The sequence below is a fragment of the Bos indicus genome, chromosome 17 (assembly GCF_029378745.1).
Source record: "Bos indicus isolate NIAB-ARS_2022 breed Sahiwal x Tharparkar chromosome 17, NIAB-ARS_B.indTharparkar_mat_pri_1.0, whole genome shotgun sequence".
In the NCBI taxonomy this organism is placed as follows: Eukaryota; Metazoa; Chordata; class Mammalia; order Artiodactyla; family Bovidae; genus Bos; species Bos indicus.
The window spans coordinates 47,672,806-47,690,314 of NC_091776.1; the positions used below are offsets into that span (position 1 = coordinate 47,672,806).

At 41.4% G+C, this 17,509-nt stretch overlaps 1 protein-coding gene across 1 annotated transcript in view; it reads left to right on the forward strand.

Annotated features, from left to right (window-relative positions):
- TMEM132D (transmembrane protein 132D) overlaps positions 1–17,509 on the forward strand; it is an 884,961-nt gene that overhangs the window by 400,487 nt on the left and 466,965 nt on the right. The window contains exon 3 of the mRNA XM_070769354.1: positions 15,915–16,061. Coding sequence (XP_070625455.1) covers positions 15,915–16,061 — 147 coding nt within the window. The remainder of the gene's footprint in view (positions 1–15,914; positions 16,062–17,509) is intronic.

The window sequence follows — 17,509 nt, forward strand, 5'->3', positions numbered from 1 at the left end:
TTTTGGAAATACTTTCATGGGGGGGAAAATAGCTTTCTTCTTCGTTCAAGGCAATCCCATGTCTAAGTGCAGAGTAAAGTAAATGTCGCACAGTTGTGTCCGACTCTTTGCAACCCCATGGACTATAGCCTACCAGGTTCCTCTGTCCATGGGGTTTTCCAGGCAAGAATACTGGAGTGGGTTGCTGTTTCCCTCTCCAGGAGATATTCCCAACCCAGGCATCGAACCCAGGTCTCCTGCGTTGTAGGCAGATGCTTGCTTTACCATCTAAGCCACCAGGGAAGTCAGAAGGTAGGATCAACTTTTCCCACCCCCGCTTTGAACGTAGGTATAGTCACGTGACTTGCTTCAGCCAACAAAATGTGAGGGGAAGTGACAGGTGTTGAATTCAGGGGGGAGTTTGAGGAATTGAAACCACCCCATGGTGTTGTGAGGGAGAGTGGTACAGATGGAAGTTAAAGAGAGAAATAGAAAGGGTCAATGTTCAGATTCTAATTTCCAAAGTGGGATTCTCTTGTCCTTAGATGATTCATTGGGAAGCCAGGTTTACAGAGTGAGAGAAAAATCTCTTGAAAACCTTCTTTATCCCCCACTTTGCAACCCACTAAGATGGGGGCCCAGCAGATAATAGATTCTGCTATACTGCAGGGGCCAGAGTGGGGAGAAGAGGATGTAGAAAGACCAAATCCCACCTCTGAGGATGTAAACGTAGTCCTGAGGGACTGTGGAAAGAAGAAAAGGGCCAGAAATAGTGGAAACAGGGTGAGCTGCGTGTCTGTGTTGCCACCAATGGGGCAGAAAATCTGAGCTGGGTGACAGGACTTTGCCAGAAAAGTCATTAGGAACTCCAAGGGCAGAAGGACCTCTGCTAGCAAGTAGCATTTAGCTTCTGGAAAGAAGTTGTCTCAGTGGTGGATTACACAATGACTCAATCGTCAGTGTTTGGTAAGCCCAGGTCTAAATTTATGTCAGCCCAATTGTAATAGTGTGGGATAGCATATCCATGTACCAAGTCCCCATGTGTCCTTGGAGGGGCAGGGGAGGTAGCTGAGGGCATGGACTGTCAACTTAGCCAGGGGGTATCCTACAGGGAGAAAAAAGGAGCAATAGGACATAGTGAGTAAGAGTAGGGCTCCTGGAGCCATTATTAGCCATGTGGCTTTAAGCAACTTGCTTAATTTCCCTGTGCCTCAGTCTTCACCTATAAAATAAGGCTACATCTTGTCTCCATAAGCACCCTTGAAAAATTATACCATTTTCAGATAGGAATTTTTTTTCTTTTTTTCTTTTTAAATTATGGAAGTATGATAAGACATTTACAGAAGACTTGGAAAAAAGATTTTTTTTAATGAAAGTATATTTGATTTACAATGTTGTGTTAGTTTCTGCTGTACAGCAAACTGATTCACTTATACATGTATGTATATTATTTTTGTATTCTTTTCCATTATGTTTTACCACAGGATATTGAATAGAGCTCCCTGTGCTTGCAGTAGGATCTTGTTGTTTATCCATTTTATATATGATAGTTTGCATCTGTTGACCCTAAACTCAAACCCATCCCTCACTCCCTTCTCCCTCCTTCTTGGCAACTGTATGTCTACTCTCTATGTTGGACAAGATTCTTTTATGTGGTGTATTGATTTTTCTCTCCAGAAACACAATAAGAGATGTGATGATGAGGCAGTATTGTAGTCTATCCACTGTACTCTGGGATGTCAGTGATGGAGAGGTTTTGTGTGTGTGTGTGTGTGTGTGTGTGTGTGGTGAGCTTGCAAGGAGTACCTGAACAATCTCTCCTTTTGCTCAGTTTTGCTGTTGATGTAAAACTGCTCTAAAAAATAAAGTTTATTAATTTGTTAAAAAGTGCTAGTTCAACATTAAAATTTTAAGCAAAGACCCATGCACTAACTTATTCACTGGATGCTTTCTAGTTAGAGAATATCATGTAGAACAAATTTTAATAGTCCATCATGTTTGGGTGAAATTGCATTAAGAGCTGCCCACTAGAGTTTGCAGAGAACCAACCGAACTGACCTTGCTGTGAGTTGAATTGTGTCCCTCTCAATTCCTACCTCACAGTACCTGTGGATGTGACTTTATTTGGAAATAGAGTCTTTTTAAATAGAATAAATCCAATACAGTATTGTGCACTTAAAAATATGTTAATGGAGTAGATATCAAGTTAAGTGTTCTTACTGCTTTTTTAAAAAAGTAAAGATAAAAATGAAAAGAAAAAAAAAGGCTCTGGTTAGGTCAGGTGTCCCTGATTTCTCAGTGGGTAAAGAATCCTCCTGCCAATGCAGGAAGCCTGGGTTTGATCCTTGGATGGGGAAGATCACCTGGAAGAGGAAAATGGCAACCCACTCCAGTATTCTTGCCTGAAAAAAAATCCCATGGACAGAGGACCCCAGAGGGCTACGGTCTAAGGGGTCCCAAAAAGGGGTCACAAAGGGTCCTATATGACAACGCACGTGCTGGTGAGGATATTTTGAGGTGGAGGGATAGTCTTTTCTTGCTGCTCTGGGAAAATTCCCGAGCCCATCAGTCTGATTGGACCACACCACTGTAATCCATTGGACACGTGGACCCAAGGCAGTTCCCAAAGAATTGGAATACTTTCAAGGCAAACCACAAATCCCTGGAAGGTTATCACTGTCCTCGAAAACCTGGTTTTTGAAGCAGCCAGTGTTGTGTTCGAATCCAGCTGTCACCCTAATGCTAACACACATGCATGTTATCTTTGCAAGAGATAACTTCTGCTGTGGCCATCACCTGTCTTAATTGATTGACGTGTATGCACTTCAGTTTCAGAGAGGAATATTACAAAAGCACATTTTTCTTTTTTCTTGGAAGCTGAAAGGCCATCTTTGAAGATGTGCTGACAGAAATGATTCTTGTTGAAATAGGCATCAAAATACTCCCGAAAAAATGGGGATAATAAGAAGGAAATAGCTCTATCAGATATTAAAATGTCATAAGCTATTGTGTGTAAAACATTTGGGTACTGGCTCATGTGAAGACAGATCAGACAGATCGATGAAAGTAAGTGGAGAGGCCAAAAATAAACATAAAAAGGCGAATTTAGTGCATATTGAAGATGGCATTTTAAATCAAGTACTGAGGGAATCATTTAATAAACCACATGCTGGTAAAACCCATACAGAGAAAAGATAAAGGAAGATCCCTCTTTCATTAACTTCTTGCACTAAAATGAGTTCCTGATGGATCAAGGGACTAACTTCCTTACTAATAACATGTTCTTATTGTTGTTCAATCGCTAAGTCATGTCTAACTCTGTGACTCCATGGACTGCAGCACACCAGGCTTCCCTGTCCTTCACTATCTCCAAGAGTTTGCTCAAACTCATGTCCATTGAGTCAGTGATGCCATCCAACCATCTCATCTTCTGTTGCCCCCTTCCCTGCCTGCCCTCAATCTTTCCCAGCATCAGAGTCTTTTCTAGTGAGTTAGCTCTTTGCATTAGGTGGCCCAAGTATTGGAGCTTCAGCTTTAGCATCAGTTCTTAGGAATATTCAGAGTTGATTTCCTTTAGGATTGACTGATTTGGTCTCCTTGCTGTGCAAGGGACTCTCAAGAGTCTTCCAAGACCAAGAAAACAACAGAGAAGTAGACAAAGGATTTGAACAGATATTTAGCAAAAAAAAAAAAAAGTTATAGGTATATGAAAAATATTCAGTGAAACTCAAACTTAATGAAGTATTGTTTGTATTAGATCTGTAGTGATCAAAAGGCACATTAACACATTCTCAGTGAATGTGCAAATTGGTAGAATCTCTTTGAGTGGTAATTTAGCACGTTCTATCAAAATTGAACATGGACATCTTTTTTGACTTGGCAATTTCTTTTTTAAGAACTGTTACTGTAGACCTGCTTGTCTGTGTCTACAAAGCTGTGAGTGTATGGAAATTCTCTGAAGTGCTGGTTGTAAGTAGCAAAGATTGGACACCTCCTATAAGACCATCAGATGGCCAACAGGCAGTTAAATTTTATTCAAATAAATCTACACATTGAAGTAGTACATCGAAGGAAGTGGGAATATAAACACTGATATAGATGCATGAAAAGATACATTATTGCAGAGAGTCAGACACAACTGAGTGACTGAACTGAAATGACAGATAAGATGCGTAAAAGTGTATACAGTATGTTGCCATTGGTATTTTAAAAAGATCTATACTTCTTTATTTTTTTTTAATAAAGTCTTTATTGAGTTTGTTGCAGTATTGCTTCTGTTTCATCTTTTTGTTTTTTTGGCCACAAGGCATGTGGGATCCTAGCTCCCCCACCAGGGATTGAACTTGCACCCCCTGCATTGGAAAGTGAAGTCTTGAGCACTGGACCACAAGGAAGTCTCCAAAGATCTACTTTTCTAAATGTGTTAATCTCCTAGAAAATGGGCACTGACCTGGGGAGAAGTCTGGGGGGAGAAGTCTGCAGTGAAACTTTGTGTTTCTGCCTTTGTTATGTTGAAATATTTACCAACATGCTTGTATGATTCTTTTCAATGAAAAAAAAAAGTTAATTAACACTGAATCCCTCCAAAAAGAGCCTCTGAAAATACAAGTTTGTTAACTATAACTCTGGTTTTGATTTAGAATGTTTTCCTTAATTAAAGAAGTATATTTAAACAATCCCTCTAAAACCCTGGTAACCTTGAAAGCTGAAGGAAACAGCCATCCTGTTCTATTATGTGCTGTAGTGAAATTAGAGGATGGGGACTCATAACAGATAAGAGAATTAGGTCTTATTCCAAACCCCGGGAGCCAGACCCCTCCCAGCCCCCAGTGCATCTCCGTGCCCCGGGAACAGAGTTGGGAGACTAATGTTCCAAACACGAGTCACTGAGGAAGGCCACCAGGCTTGCTGTGCTCCAGATACTCATCGAGCTTGCTCTGCTGCGATTCTGCCCTTGGGAATTTGGAACTCCTGAGACCGATGTGAACTTTGACTCTGCATCTTCCACCTCCCACGGGACAGCGTGGATGCAGATTTATTTCATTTCGTTTTGGTTTTTTAGGAAAACCAGGCCATTGGGTAGTGACTGTTGTGAGGATGAGATGGAAAGAGATTCAAAATAGCTGTCCAGCTTTCAAAATGGTGCCTGGAAAAAGAGATGAGACTCAGAAAGTGTTTGTTGAATGAATCAATGACCGAAGAAGCAAACAAAGAGACCAGTTTGATTTACTCACCTAGTAAACTTTTATGTAACAAGGGAAATAATAATCGTAATAGTAATAATAATAATAGACTATTTTTAGTGGACATTATGGAGTTGGCACGCTGTATCTGTTTAAAAAAACTTTCAATTTTATATTATAGTTGATTAACTACATTGTGATAGTTTCAGGTGCATAGCATAACGACAGATGTAACCATTCTCCCCCAAACTCCCCTTCCATCCAGATTGCCACTTAACAATGAGCAGGGTTCCCAGTGATATACACTTGCTCCTTGTTGGTTATTTTATTTTTTATCCATTTTAAGTATAGTGGTGCACACTGTATCTTGTAGAGTTCATTATGTTCAACAAAGAATAGGACTTTTTTTCTTGCATGAATGCTGATGTATTTGCCGATGTATCTGTGACTCTGTGATAAGAGACTCAATAGCATGTAAAGAATGAGGTGGCCTAATTCATGGACATATGGTCAGTTCACAGAGTGTAGTCACTTATTGCTTTGGTAACAATGAGGCAAATAATTTTTCCTGCTTTTCCAGAAATGTAATGTGCTCATGTGGCATGCCTTCTGCATGTCTTTGCTACCCCTCTGAGCTCAGCCATCATTTACTGGGAAGCTGTGATGAGAGACCTTGTCTAAGGCTTTGGTTTTTCAAAGGAATCCATAAATGCTGTGCATGCGCGTGTGTGTTCAGTCGTGTCTGACTCTTTGTGACTGTATGGACTGTAGCCCTATGGACTGTAGCCCTCCAGGCTCCTCTGCCTATGGAATTTTCCAGTTAAGAATACTATAGTGGTTTGCCATTTCCTCCTCCAAGGGATCTTCCTGATCCAGAGCTCAAAATTGCATGTCTTATATCTCCTGCATTAGCAGGTGGATTCTTAACCACTGGACCACCAAGGAAGCCCCAGTCTATGTATTCTAGTAACACATACAGAGTTCTATCAAGTTCTGTCAACATATATATAACATATTTACGTTATATACTGTTTGTTAATTGCTCAGTCCTGTCCGATTCTTTGCAACCCCACGAACTGTGGCCCTCCAGGCTTCTCTGTCCATGGGATTCTCCGGGCAGGAATACTGGAGTGGATTGCCATTTCCTTCTCCAGAGGAACTTCCCCACCCAAGGATCAAACCCTGGTCTCCTGCATCACAGGGAGGTTCTTTACAGTTTGCGCTACAGGGAAGTCCTGTATGTTAGATACTAGTCGCACATAATAAGCTATGAAATATTTAAATTGCATCCTTGATGGTTGGATGGTGGTCTGCCATTTTTCAGTAAGAACAAGAATTGTGCTTCCTGCTCACATGCCAGGCAAAGATCAAATCACATCTAGAAGACATTCATATATCTATTTTGGAGGGAGGAAGAAAGTTTCTTCACCCCTTCTAGGTCCTTCTGGCTGGTTCAAGAATTAAATTGAGATGAAACAGATGAACAGGAGAACGTCAAACAAAAGTGTAATCACATGTATATATTGGAGAAACCAGGAAAATTGACTAACTCGAAAAAAGACCAAGATCTTCACCTTCAACAACAGCTTCAGCTAATGGGTGAAGAGGATGTTGGGGATAGAGGTTTGGTACTTTGGTGGGGAGAAAAGCAACTAACATGGAGATGGAAAAGCAAGTGTTTGGTGAACAAATGTTTGCTGGGCCAGGCAGACACCGTGGGACACAGAGACATCTCTGATCTCTAAGAGTTCCCTCCACCACACCTAGTCTCTGTTCTTCTCAGGTCCTCTATCCCTGGTGATAGCTCTGTTCCTGCAATAGGACCACTATTGAAATTCTTCAGGCAGTTAAGGAAGGGTCAAAGTTTCTTCCTGAGTTTTTGGGTCTGTGATTGTCTTCATCTGAAAATAATCTGCATGCCAGAGACATTTTGGGCTGGCAAATTTTCCCCCCAATATATATATTTCCCTTCTATTTTCCCACATGTTTTGGTTCCTGGCTTTACCATTTTGTATTATGTGGGTAACAAAGTCTTTTTAAGATAGTCACTCACATCCTGGGATCTCCATCTTTGTGTAAGATAGTCATCCTCATCCTGGGATCTCCATCTCTGTGTCTTGCTTTCTTTTTTCTTCATAGGATTTATCAACGTAAGAAGCGTGTGTGGGTTTGTGTGTGTGTTTTGTCTCTTCCCCAGGAATGTTAGTTCCCTGTCAATAGGAAGTATGCATGGTTTGTGCCTAACAAGCTTCCTGGACTGTGAATGATGCCTGGAGAACAGGTGGGACTCAGTGTTTGTTGAATGAATCAGTGACTGAAGAAGCAGACAAAGAGACAGGATTGGTTTACTCACCTAGTGTTACTCATTACATTCATGACCTGCTTTAGGCATTTATATCTGAACATTTTGGTGGAAGGGAGGTACTAGGAGGGGGATCATCACTTCCTCTAAAGCTTCTTTTTAAATAAATATTTAATATTATTTTTTGTTTTATTATTTGACTGTGGAATCTTTAGCTGCAGCATGCAAACTCTTCGTTTTGGCATGCAGGGTCAAGTTCTCAGACCAGGGATTGAACCCAGGCCCCCGCATTGGAAGTGCAAAGTCATAGCCACTGGACCACCAGGGAAGTCTCCCCCCAAAGCTTCTAACAGTTAGCACCCAGACTCGTCCTGTTGGTGTGCTTCCCGTGTGGTGTGCAGTCCTTCCTGTCCCGTTTCTACTCACCACATGTTTTGGACATGTGCCCATAGGAAAGATGGGTCTCTGGAACCTTCTTGTGAATGAACTGAGAGTCAGAGGAAACCAGGTACTTGGAGAGACTAAGGACTATGTACAGGACACCTTTAGCTCTACAATGGCTTTTAAAGAGTTAGTGAGCATCTCTCTGTGCTGGCAAAGGTAGCCCACAGGTTGAGTTTACTGGGATGAAAGGTGGTGACTCATGGAAGTTCCGGGAGAAACAGCAAGTCCTCAGCCTCTGCACCAGCAGCCAGCCTGGCCAGAGACTGGCATCACATGTTGCTCACCCTTTGGGTCAAGATGCAGAGTTCTGTTGCTTTGGCTTTTCTTCTCACTGGGCTCTTCTGAGTTGGTTGGCAGCCAGCCTGCTTCCTGCTTTCAGCTATTAATTTGTCCTTGGAGTCAGTTGAGCAGAGCGGCCAGGGTGATCTGTGAATAAAGCAGCATCTTTTGTATGATCGGGATTGTTGCAAACAGTTGTAGAGATTGTACACTGCTCAACTCTACGAGGCCCGATTCACGTCATAATTTCTATGCATGGTACTTCCTGGAGTTGGTCAGGGCACAAGTTATATGGCTGTATGACAATCCTGGGCGTGATCTTATTTATAGAAAATTATAGAATTATAACCTGGGTGTGTCAACTGTAAAAAAAAAAAAATACAGCCTCAAAGTCAAGAATTACATTTTATTCGATGGACTTAAGGACATCTTCTCAGATTATTCTGAGGGTCTACTCCAAAGAGGTCAGGAAGGAACTGGATGTATAAGGAGTTTTTGCTGGAAAAAAAAAAAAGTAGTTGAACTTTGAAAGATTACTGCTAATCACAAAAACAGACATTTCGAGTGAATAATTTTGGTGCTTTTCTTTGTACAGGAAGATCCAAGAGTCTGAGCTTATTGAAATCACTCCTTTGATGTTCACTACAGCTGTCTAGAGCCAGTATCCTGTTTTTCTCCATCCTGAGTCCCCTCAGGGTGAACAGTCAGGGTGGCTGCAGGAGTTGAGGGCTTGATGTCTAGACCGTCCTTTGTTTACTGAAATGGCAGGTGACATTCTTTATCCACAGGTGTGAACAAAGCAGGATGATGACTAAAATTTTGATGATCTAAGTTCAGTGTGATAGAACTTCAGGCAGATTTTACTCTTTTCCTTATACCTGTGTGTATTACTCAGTGTTTTTCTACAGTGAGCATATCCCAACCCCTTAATCAGGACAAAAATGATAAAGGTATCAATCGTGTCCAGTGTGCGTGTGGGGAGGGGCAAGATGTTGGTGTGCTTTTCTGTGCTTGGAGACCTCAATGATACTTCTGAGGTAACGTGACGTCACATACCTCATTGATTCATTCACTCATTCATGATGGATTGATCTTACTGCGTTCCAGCTAACAGAGGTCACAAACGCTGGGCAGCTTCCAATCCTTGAATGACTTTGCTTAGCGAGGATGGTGTTTTTACATTTTTGGAATTTCACATACATCTGAGAATTTCTGCCCTCCCTTCAATGTTTAAAGACTTGGCAACACCAGGCCTGGGCTCATAGTCTGAGTTGTCCAACTCTCCTTAAGTTTGCACTTTATAAGGAATGACATCATCTCCACTTCCACAGCCTTTGAAAATTCAGTTGATCAGCCAATGACTAAAGAATGTCCGCCTCCCTCCCATCTGGCTGGCAGGGGCTCCTGGAGGCCATGTCCCCCTCTTCCTCCACTGGTGGCTCCTCCCACTGTGGGTTTTGGGGAATGCCCCTTCCTGTGTGACGCAGATCCACTCCGTGTTTGATCTTCCGCTCTTTAATCCCCCTCAGAGTGTGGTCCTTTGACAGCTGGGATGATGGTACACACGCCTTGTGTCAGCCTAGGACTTTCAATGCCTCAAGATAGCAATACATCAAAAACGACTTGTCTTGAAGTGACTGGCCTTCATTCTGAATTTAACTTTACCAAAATGGCAGTGTGGAAACAGATTCTTCATACTTATAGGAACACACGGAATCAGCAGTAGAGTTTTATCTCCTTATTAATGTGCATTTATTTACCTGCTTCCATATAACAGGACTTCTGTTCATTATGTTTATTCACATCACGCTTGGGAATTAAAGGGTCCAGAGATTTGAGCAATTCCCTGTAAGTGAGGTGTGTGCACCCCAAGAGATATGCAAAGTGATGAAAAAATTGCAATGATGCAAAAATAGGACCTCTCACCATGTTGTTTTGTAATCTCATCATTTTTATTTATATTTTTCTGCGTATTTTCTATCATGCATGTTATTATGTCAGTAGTTCAAGTATAAATTTGATAAATAAATATATTTATATTAAAGTGAAATGCTAAAAAATAATTTACTGATGTGAGTTCCTGGTTGTAAAAGAAATGCTTTAGAACCTGCTAATTCACACTACGGCTTTAACTAGGGTTCACTCGTGTGTAGCATTGTCGGCCTTGAACTGCATATATTAGGTTAGTCCCAAAGTCATGCGCAGAGAAATTCAGCAAAGTACATTCCAGTGATGGGAAGAGGGGCCCAGTGTCCCAGGAAGGAGAAATGGGACAAGATTAACAAAGGCTGTTAATTACATCATAAATAATCACATTAAAATAATTTTTGGCTGGGGCAGGTCCAAGATGTAGTAGGGATGGGGCTGAAAGTTGTTCTATGTTTTAATCTTTTGCATTATGGTCTATTACAGGATATTGAGTAGAGTTCCCTGTGCTGTGTAGTAGGACCTTTTCGAGATATTTTATATATAGGAATTTGTATCTGCTAATACCAAACTTCTAATTTATCCCTTCTCCCACACCTTCTCTCTTTGGTAACCATAATTTTGTTTTCTATGACTGAGCGTCTGTTTTTGTTTCATAAATAAGTTCACTTGTGTCATATTTTAGATTCCACATCTACATGATATCATGTGGTGTTTGTCTGAAAATGGTTCTTAAATGAAATGTTATAGGCTATAAAAGATGTGGTCTTGGTGGGACATAATATGGTCATAAATTGATCCTCATCAATTAGAAATTAGAATAATGAGTGATTGTGGACTATTAATATTACAATAAAGTTACTGAGTATGAGAAAACACAGTATATTTAATTCTTTTCCATAATTAATGAGGGAAGATAAGTAAGGAGACAGGGAGGAATTCAAAACAGCTTTATTTTGAACCAAAGGGGTTTTTTGGGCTATGAACCAATGAGAAGTGACAGGTTTCCCATCAGTTAATTGGAAAGGATGCCGCTAACCAAATCCACAGCACTTGGAAGCGTGTAGCATCCTTCTGTTACCCAGGATATGAGAGATGGGATGAGGGAGAGCAGAAATAACAGGTGCACACCACAGCTCTGATCCCAGGCTGCTGGCTGTTTCAACTGTTACTGGATACTGTATTTGAAACACTCACAAGCATAGATGTGCACGCATATGTGTATATGGGTATGTGTCTATATGTATATATAAACATATGCATATATGCATGCATCATATTTGTTTATGTGTGTCTATATATATCTGTGTGTGTGTGTATATATGTGGACTTCCTTGGTGACTTAGATGGTAAAGAATCTGCCTGCAATGCCAGAGATATATGTGTATATACATATGTGTGTATGTATATATGTGTATCATGTTTCTATATGTCTCTGTATGTATCTATGTGTGCATGCATGTATGTGTGTATATATATATGTTTATATTTGTGCTTGTGTGTGTCACTGTGTGTATATATGAGTATGTGTATGTGCATGTATATATGTCTGTGTATGTCAATATGTGTACATATACCTGTGTGTATATGTAATGTGCATATATTGTCATGAATATGTCTATGTGTATATACATGTATATTTGTGTGTGCACATGTATGCATATGTTGTTGTGTATGTATATGCGTGTATATGCATCTGTATATGTCTGTGTGTGTGTACATGTCCATGTGTGTATATATGATGTGTATATCAATGCGTTTATATTTGTGTTTATATGCGTGTATGTGTATTTGTGTTTGTATGTGTATTTACATCTATCTATGGATATATTTGTGTGTGTATACCTATATAAATACAATAACTCTGTTATGTTTTTGAAATAAACTATACCTTTAAGCCAAGCAGGGTTTGTTTATTCCAGTCCACAGTCCATGTACATTCTGTGGGGAGAAATTATGGCTTTTTCTCCAGCCACTACAGTAGTCATACTATTAAATGTAAATATATAGTAAATGTCTTTGGAAATCAAGTGCTGTGTTTATCTCTATGTAGTAAAGCTGTCAGTGTAACCTGTATTTATTGAACCACAAGTAGATTATAAAATTTCCACTAATGAATGTAAGTAACCCAGTTGTCATCAACAAAAGAAGGAAGTAGCATTTGGTTCAGACCCAGCAGAGCCAAATTTCATGTGTTCTGAGGATTATCTTAATAGTTCCAAAATGCTGCTACTTACAGCGCTGAGATGAATGTTTCAAAATGATGCTCCCAACACAAACCATATTCAGTGTGTACCACAGATGTGTCTCTGAGAAACAACCACTCTCGTTTCTTTCATACATTCATTCGTTCTTGATGTTTGTACTCTATTCACGGATGTTTCTTGAGCAGGGACCTCTTGCCCAATTCAGAACATCTGAAATATGCTATAGAAATGTGTCTTCTCTTATGAAAACATTCTATGTCCACAAAGCACCAGTTCTTAGTGCCCAGTGCTCAATTTCATAATCCCTCTTTAGAAATAATGCTATAAATTATAGCTTCGGGTAGCTGCACTGGAATTATTGGCAACAGATATTAGGTACTTTGTGGGTTAAATAAGCAACCATGTTCTTTCCTAAGAACTTAAAAATGATTCATTGGAGAAACAGTATCTGAATTCTAAATAACCTACGTATGAATAAATTTTAAGAAAAATAAGAGCCTATTCTATAATCAGAAAAAGCTTAGATACTAATAACTCCTGTATCACGAAAAGATTGCCAAATCCAAGTTGATGATGACCTATTTATTTAAAGTAAATTTGACTCAATAAAATCCCAGTGCACAGTAATTGGAACAGCCCTTAGAATTCATCTTCATAGACTAGCAGCTGTCCATAGTGAATTGAACTTTTCATCAACCATCTTGGTTGCTTACAATTTAAATAAGTTCCTGCAAGGCAGGAATCCCAGCTCCTGTCACCAGAAGGTCAGATGGCTTCCTAGTCTGTGCATACAATCCCCAATTTATAAGTGACTGCATTCAAGATGTTGGTTTCTACTTGGATTATTTATGACACAAAGCATTGTATTGTTTTTCCTCTAGAAGCACCAGTGTGCATGGTGCTCACCTACAAATGCTAACTTCAGCCCTGGGGTTCAAATGTAAGAAGTGATTCCTCTTGTCTTTGTTAGATAAGGCAAAGTAGTATGTGTTTTGGGGTCCCCGGGACCACCCCTGAGTTTGATGACTTGCGGGGAAAACTCTAAGGACTCAGCGTACAGTCATAATTGGATTAAAAGGACACAAAGCAAGTTCAGCAAAAGGAAAAGAGACACGGGGTGGAGTCTCGGGGTACTAGACACAAGCTTGGGAAAGTCCCCTCTCAGGAAGTTGTACAGGGTGCCCTTCTTCCCTCCAGCAACAAGTTATGACAACACGGATAAACAGTTGTCTCTCTGGAAAGCTCATCCAAGCCTGAGAGCCAAGCATTTTTTACTGGGGGCAGGTCTCCTAGACACCACCTGCCTGGCAGGCACGGTAACTTCAGACCACCAGAAAGAAAGCAGGAGTCCGTCATCAACTATATTGCTTGTACAAAAAATTTAGACTTAGTGAGCCCATTATTAAAGAGTTGAGGAAACCCCTTTCAAAATCCAGATACCAGAGGGCAGCCTTGCCAGCATGCCTTTCTAGGGGGGCAGTCTCAGACCTGCTGAGTTCACTTTTCTTTGCACAATCTGTCTTCAAGTTGTTTCTTTGGGAAATTCCATTCATAGTGCATGCAGGCAAGTCCTTTTCTCACCAAGCCCCATTCCTAAAAGTGGCATCTTTTCTTCCCGCTTTGTTCTTAATATTAGGGGTGACTTGGCTTGTCTCATCTGGTGATAAGAGTGAGGATTTTAGAGATGGAGACTCAGAGCCCACCTCCTTGCCTCTGTGTCATTACAGGTACCACAGCTATAAGTCTGGGGAGCATACCTCTGGGGCTCCCCTCTTGGGAGCATCTTCCACCTGGTCACCCATCAGCCTGCCCCATTTGTCCCCTGGCCTTCTTGCTTCAGATCCATTCATGTTTTCCTCAAGGGACTAAGAAAAGAAGACACAACAGGAAGCATGACTCTTCCCAGCAGTTTGTGCATCCAACTGTTTGCGATTTATTGCGTTGTCCTTTGACTATATCCTTTCCATTTCCCATATATTTATTCACTTGAAATCTCTTAGAGAAAAATAAGGGTGTATGAGGAAACCAGCTCCGCCATGCATTCTCTGCCTATCTCATCCTGCTTCTCTGATATCTGGGGGAAAAATTTGCAAGCGTGTCATCTGTCCCTTTCCGTGAATGAATGAAAGAAGGAATGTGTGAATGGAAAGTAAAAGTGTTAGTCACTCAGTCCTGTCTGACTCTTTGCGACCCCATGGACTGTAGCCCACCAGGCTCCTCCGTCTATGGAATTCTCCAGGCAAGAATACTAGAGTGGGTTGCCATTTCCTTCTCCAGGCAAAAGTACTAGAGTGGGTACCATTCCCTTCTCAAAGGGGATCTTCCCGATCTAGGGATCAAACCCAGGTTTTCTGCATTGCAGGCAGATTCTGTACTGCCTGAGCCACCAGGGAAGGAGAGAAATAATAAGCAGTCTGGTATGAGGCCTCACCTGCTTTCACAAATTTGTCATTAGGTCTGAGAAGATGTTAAATCTCAGGACAGGTACTGGCCAGTGTTGGCTAACAAAGAAATCAACCAGCTCAAATAAGTGGCTTGAGCACGAGGAAGTTTTATGTGATGCCAAGGAAAGCCCTGAGACTCGTTGGACCCACACTGTGATTCAGGAACCGTTTCAAATCCTGCTTCACCTGCAGCCAGATCCCCTGGTTGCTCAGCTTCTCAGTGAAAATTAAAATGATCCTGACCTCACAGGGCATACGTGGGAGTGAAATGAAATAAAACTGTCATGAACTCAGAAGAGCACCCAGTTTGTGGAAAGGAATCGATAAGTGATAGTGATGATGGAATGATGGTCCTGGTGATGACAATGCTGATGATGAGGATGTTGTGGGAGGAACACAAGAGTAGAAGTCAGGCAGGGACTTCCCTGGCAGTCTAGTGCTTAAGCCTTTGCCTTCCAATGCAGGGGTTGCAGGTTCGATCCCTGGTTGGGAAGCTAAGATCCCACGTGCCTTGCGGCCAAAAAACCAAAACATAAAACAGAAGCAATATTGCAGCAAATTCAATAAAGACTTTAAAAATAGTACACATTAAAAAAATCTTTAAAAAAAAAGGAATTAAGGCATGCCTCTGTACCCTGTCAACATCTGTTTTCCTATGAACTAGCATGCTTCTCAAAACTGTCTGAGTGGCAGGGCCTGTCCTCCACCCTTGAACTTGGAATGATGCTTGGGAAATTAGATAATACAGAGAAAGGGCCCATCAGTATGTGGCATGGAAAAGACATTCCTAAACTGTGCATTGTTATTATTAATTCACTTTTGCAGTTTGAATGAATTTCTTTTTTCTATTTAATTTTAACAGTCTACGGGTATTCAGGTAGTTTTTTTTTTAATTAAAGCCATCCACTATTATGTGACCGATCCTTGCCTGTGTCACTATTCTGTTTCTGTTAAAGGAAGTAATGACCAGGAGAAAAAATGAGGATGGATGGATTGGAATGGAATTGTCAATGTGTGATTAAATTCTGTTAAACATGGGGTGACACCTGCCAGGCGACCATGTGCCATTAAGTGCTGGGTGTCCCCAGAAGCAGAGGTGACCCACGGATGCCCACCGGCGTCTCAGTTGTGCACTTGCTGTCTCCAACAGGGTAAAGGTGATGAAAGGCATGAACATCATTGGGGTGAGAGCCAGCAGCCCTTCCGTGTGGGAAGTCAAGGAGAGCACAGATTATGCTGGGAAGTACACACCCGCTGTCATTGTTTGTCAGAAGAAGTCGGCTGGCTCGGAAAAAAGGTGAGTCCCCACGGCCTGCCGTGTATTCAGATTATCAGTGAGGGCGGTCTCCTTTTTCCCCACATCGTTAACAGCCACTTTCACTGTGGTTTGCATTTGCTGTGCGTCTGTATTATTAGCGCTTCTAGGTAAGACGGATGAAGTCCTTCATTTGGAAAAAGGTGAGCTATTATTCACGGTGGACCTGCTTACAGTCCCAGTGCAGCTCTGGGTCACCTGCAGGGACTCCTCCGTGCAGATGGAGTTTAATCTCCAAATGATGTTACATGGCAACACGACCTCTCTCTAATCTGTACGATTAGGGAAAACGGAAAGTCTGGGCAGCTCTGATAAAACGGCCCATTTTGCAAGTGTTCCAAACAAGAGTTTCTCGAGAAAGCAAACAAACAAACGAGTAAAGTTGGTAGATTTCCTGGCCTGAAAAGGTGCCTTTTACATTTGCCGTGTCATTTAAATATAATGCAAGGATTGCATTTTGTGTGGGCATTTTCTGATGGGCATGTGAACAATCTGCTGTGGAATTATAGGGAATTGTGACTTTGTCTCTGATACTCACCAAATTAGAAGCAGTTGATTCACAGCTGGGCAGAGAGACTTGGAAACTCAGTGGTTCTTGATTTAGTTCTGTTTCCTGAAACCTCATTTGTGATTCCGGAGAAGGCAGTGGCAACCCACTCCAGTACTCTCGCCTGGAAAATCCCATGGACGCAGGAGCCTGGTAGGCTGCAGCCCATGGGGTCACTAAGAGTTGGATACAACTGAGCGACTTCACTTTCACTTTTCCTTTCATGCATTGGAGAAGGAAATGGCAAGCCACTCCAGTGTTATTGCCTGGAGAATCCCGGAGTCGGGGGAGCCTGGTGGGCTGCTGTCTATGGGGTCACACAGAGTCGGACATGACTGAAGCGACTTAGCAGCAGCAGCAGCAGCATTTGTGATTCCAAAATATTTCTGGTCTGGTCACCTGTTTTTGCCACTTTGGGGTTGGTTGGGTTTTTTTTTTTGCTCATTGTATTACCGGCAATTGAAATAATAATAAATGGACCAGCCATACCTATACGCATTATTTCTGGAGTCAGGTTTTTAAACTTCCTAGCTCCATGTTTAGAGAAAGTTTATTTTCCATTGTTTATTCTAATATGGAGGTCATGAATCTCAGCTGATGTCTAGTTTGCCTTTGGGGATTTATTTCCAAAGAGCATTTGATGTGAATTTGGGGGTGACATGATGTGAATTTCCCTCCATGCTCCTGTTTCACGTGGGTGCTCTGAGATTTGGGTTATCAACTGTCAAGCTCTGTCAAGACGTTCCTCTTGTGACCAGTGTTTCAAGAATTTTTTTCTTGAAGATTTGCTTGTAGAGCAAATGAGAGCAGAGAAGAAGAGATCTGTATCTGAGTTCTGCCCTAAGTCTTTATGTAGTAATGGTCTGCCATGTGGAGTACCTTC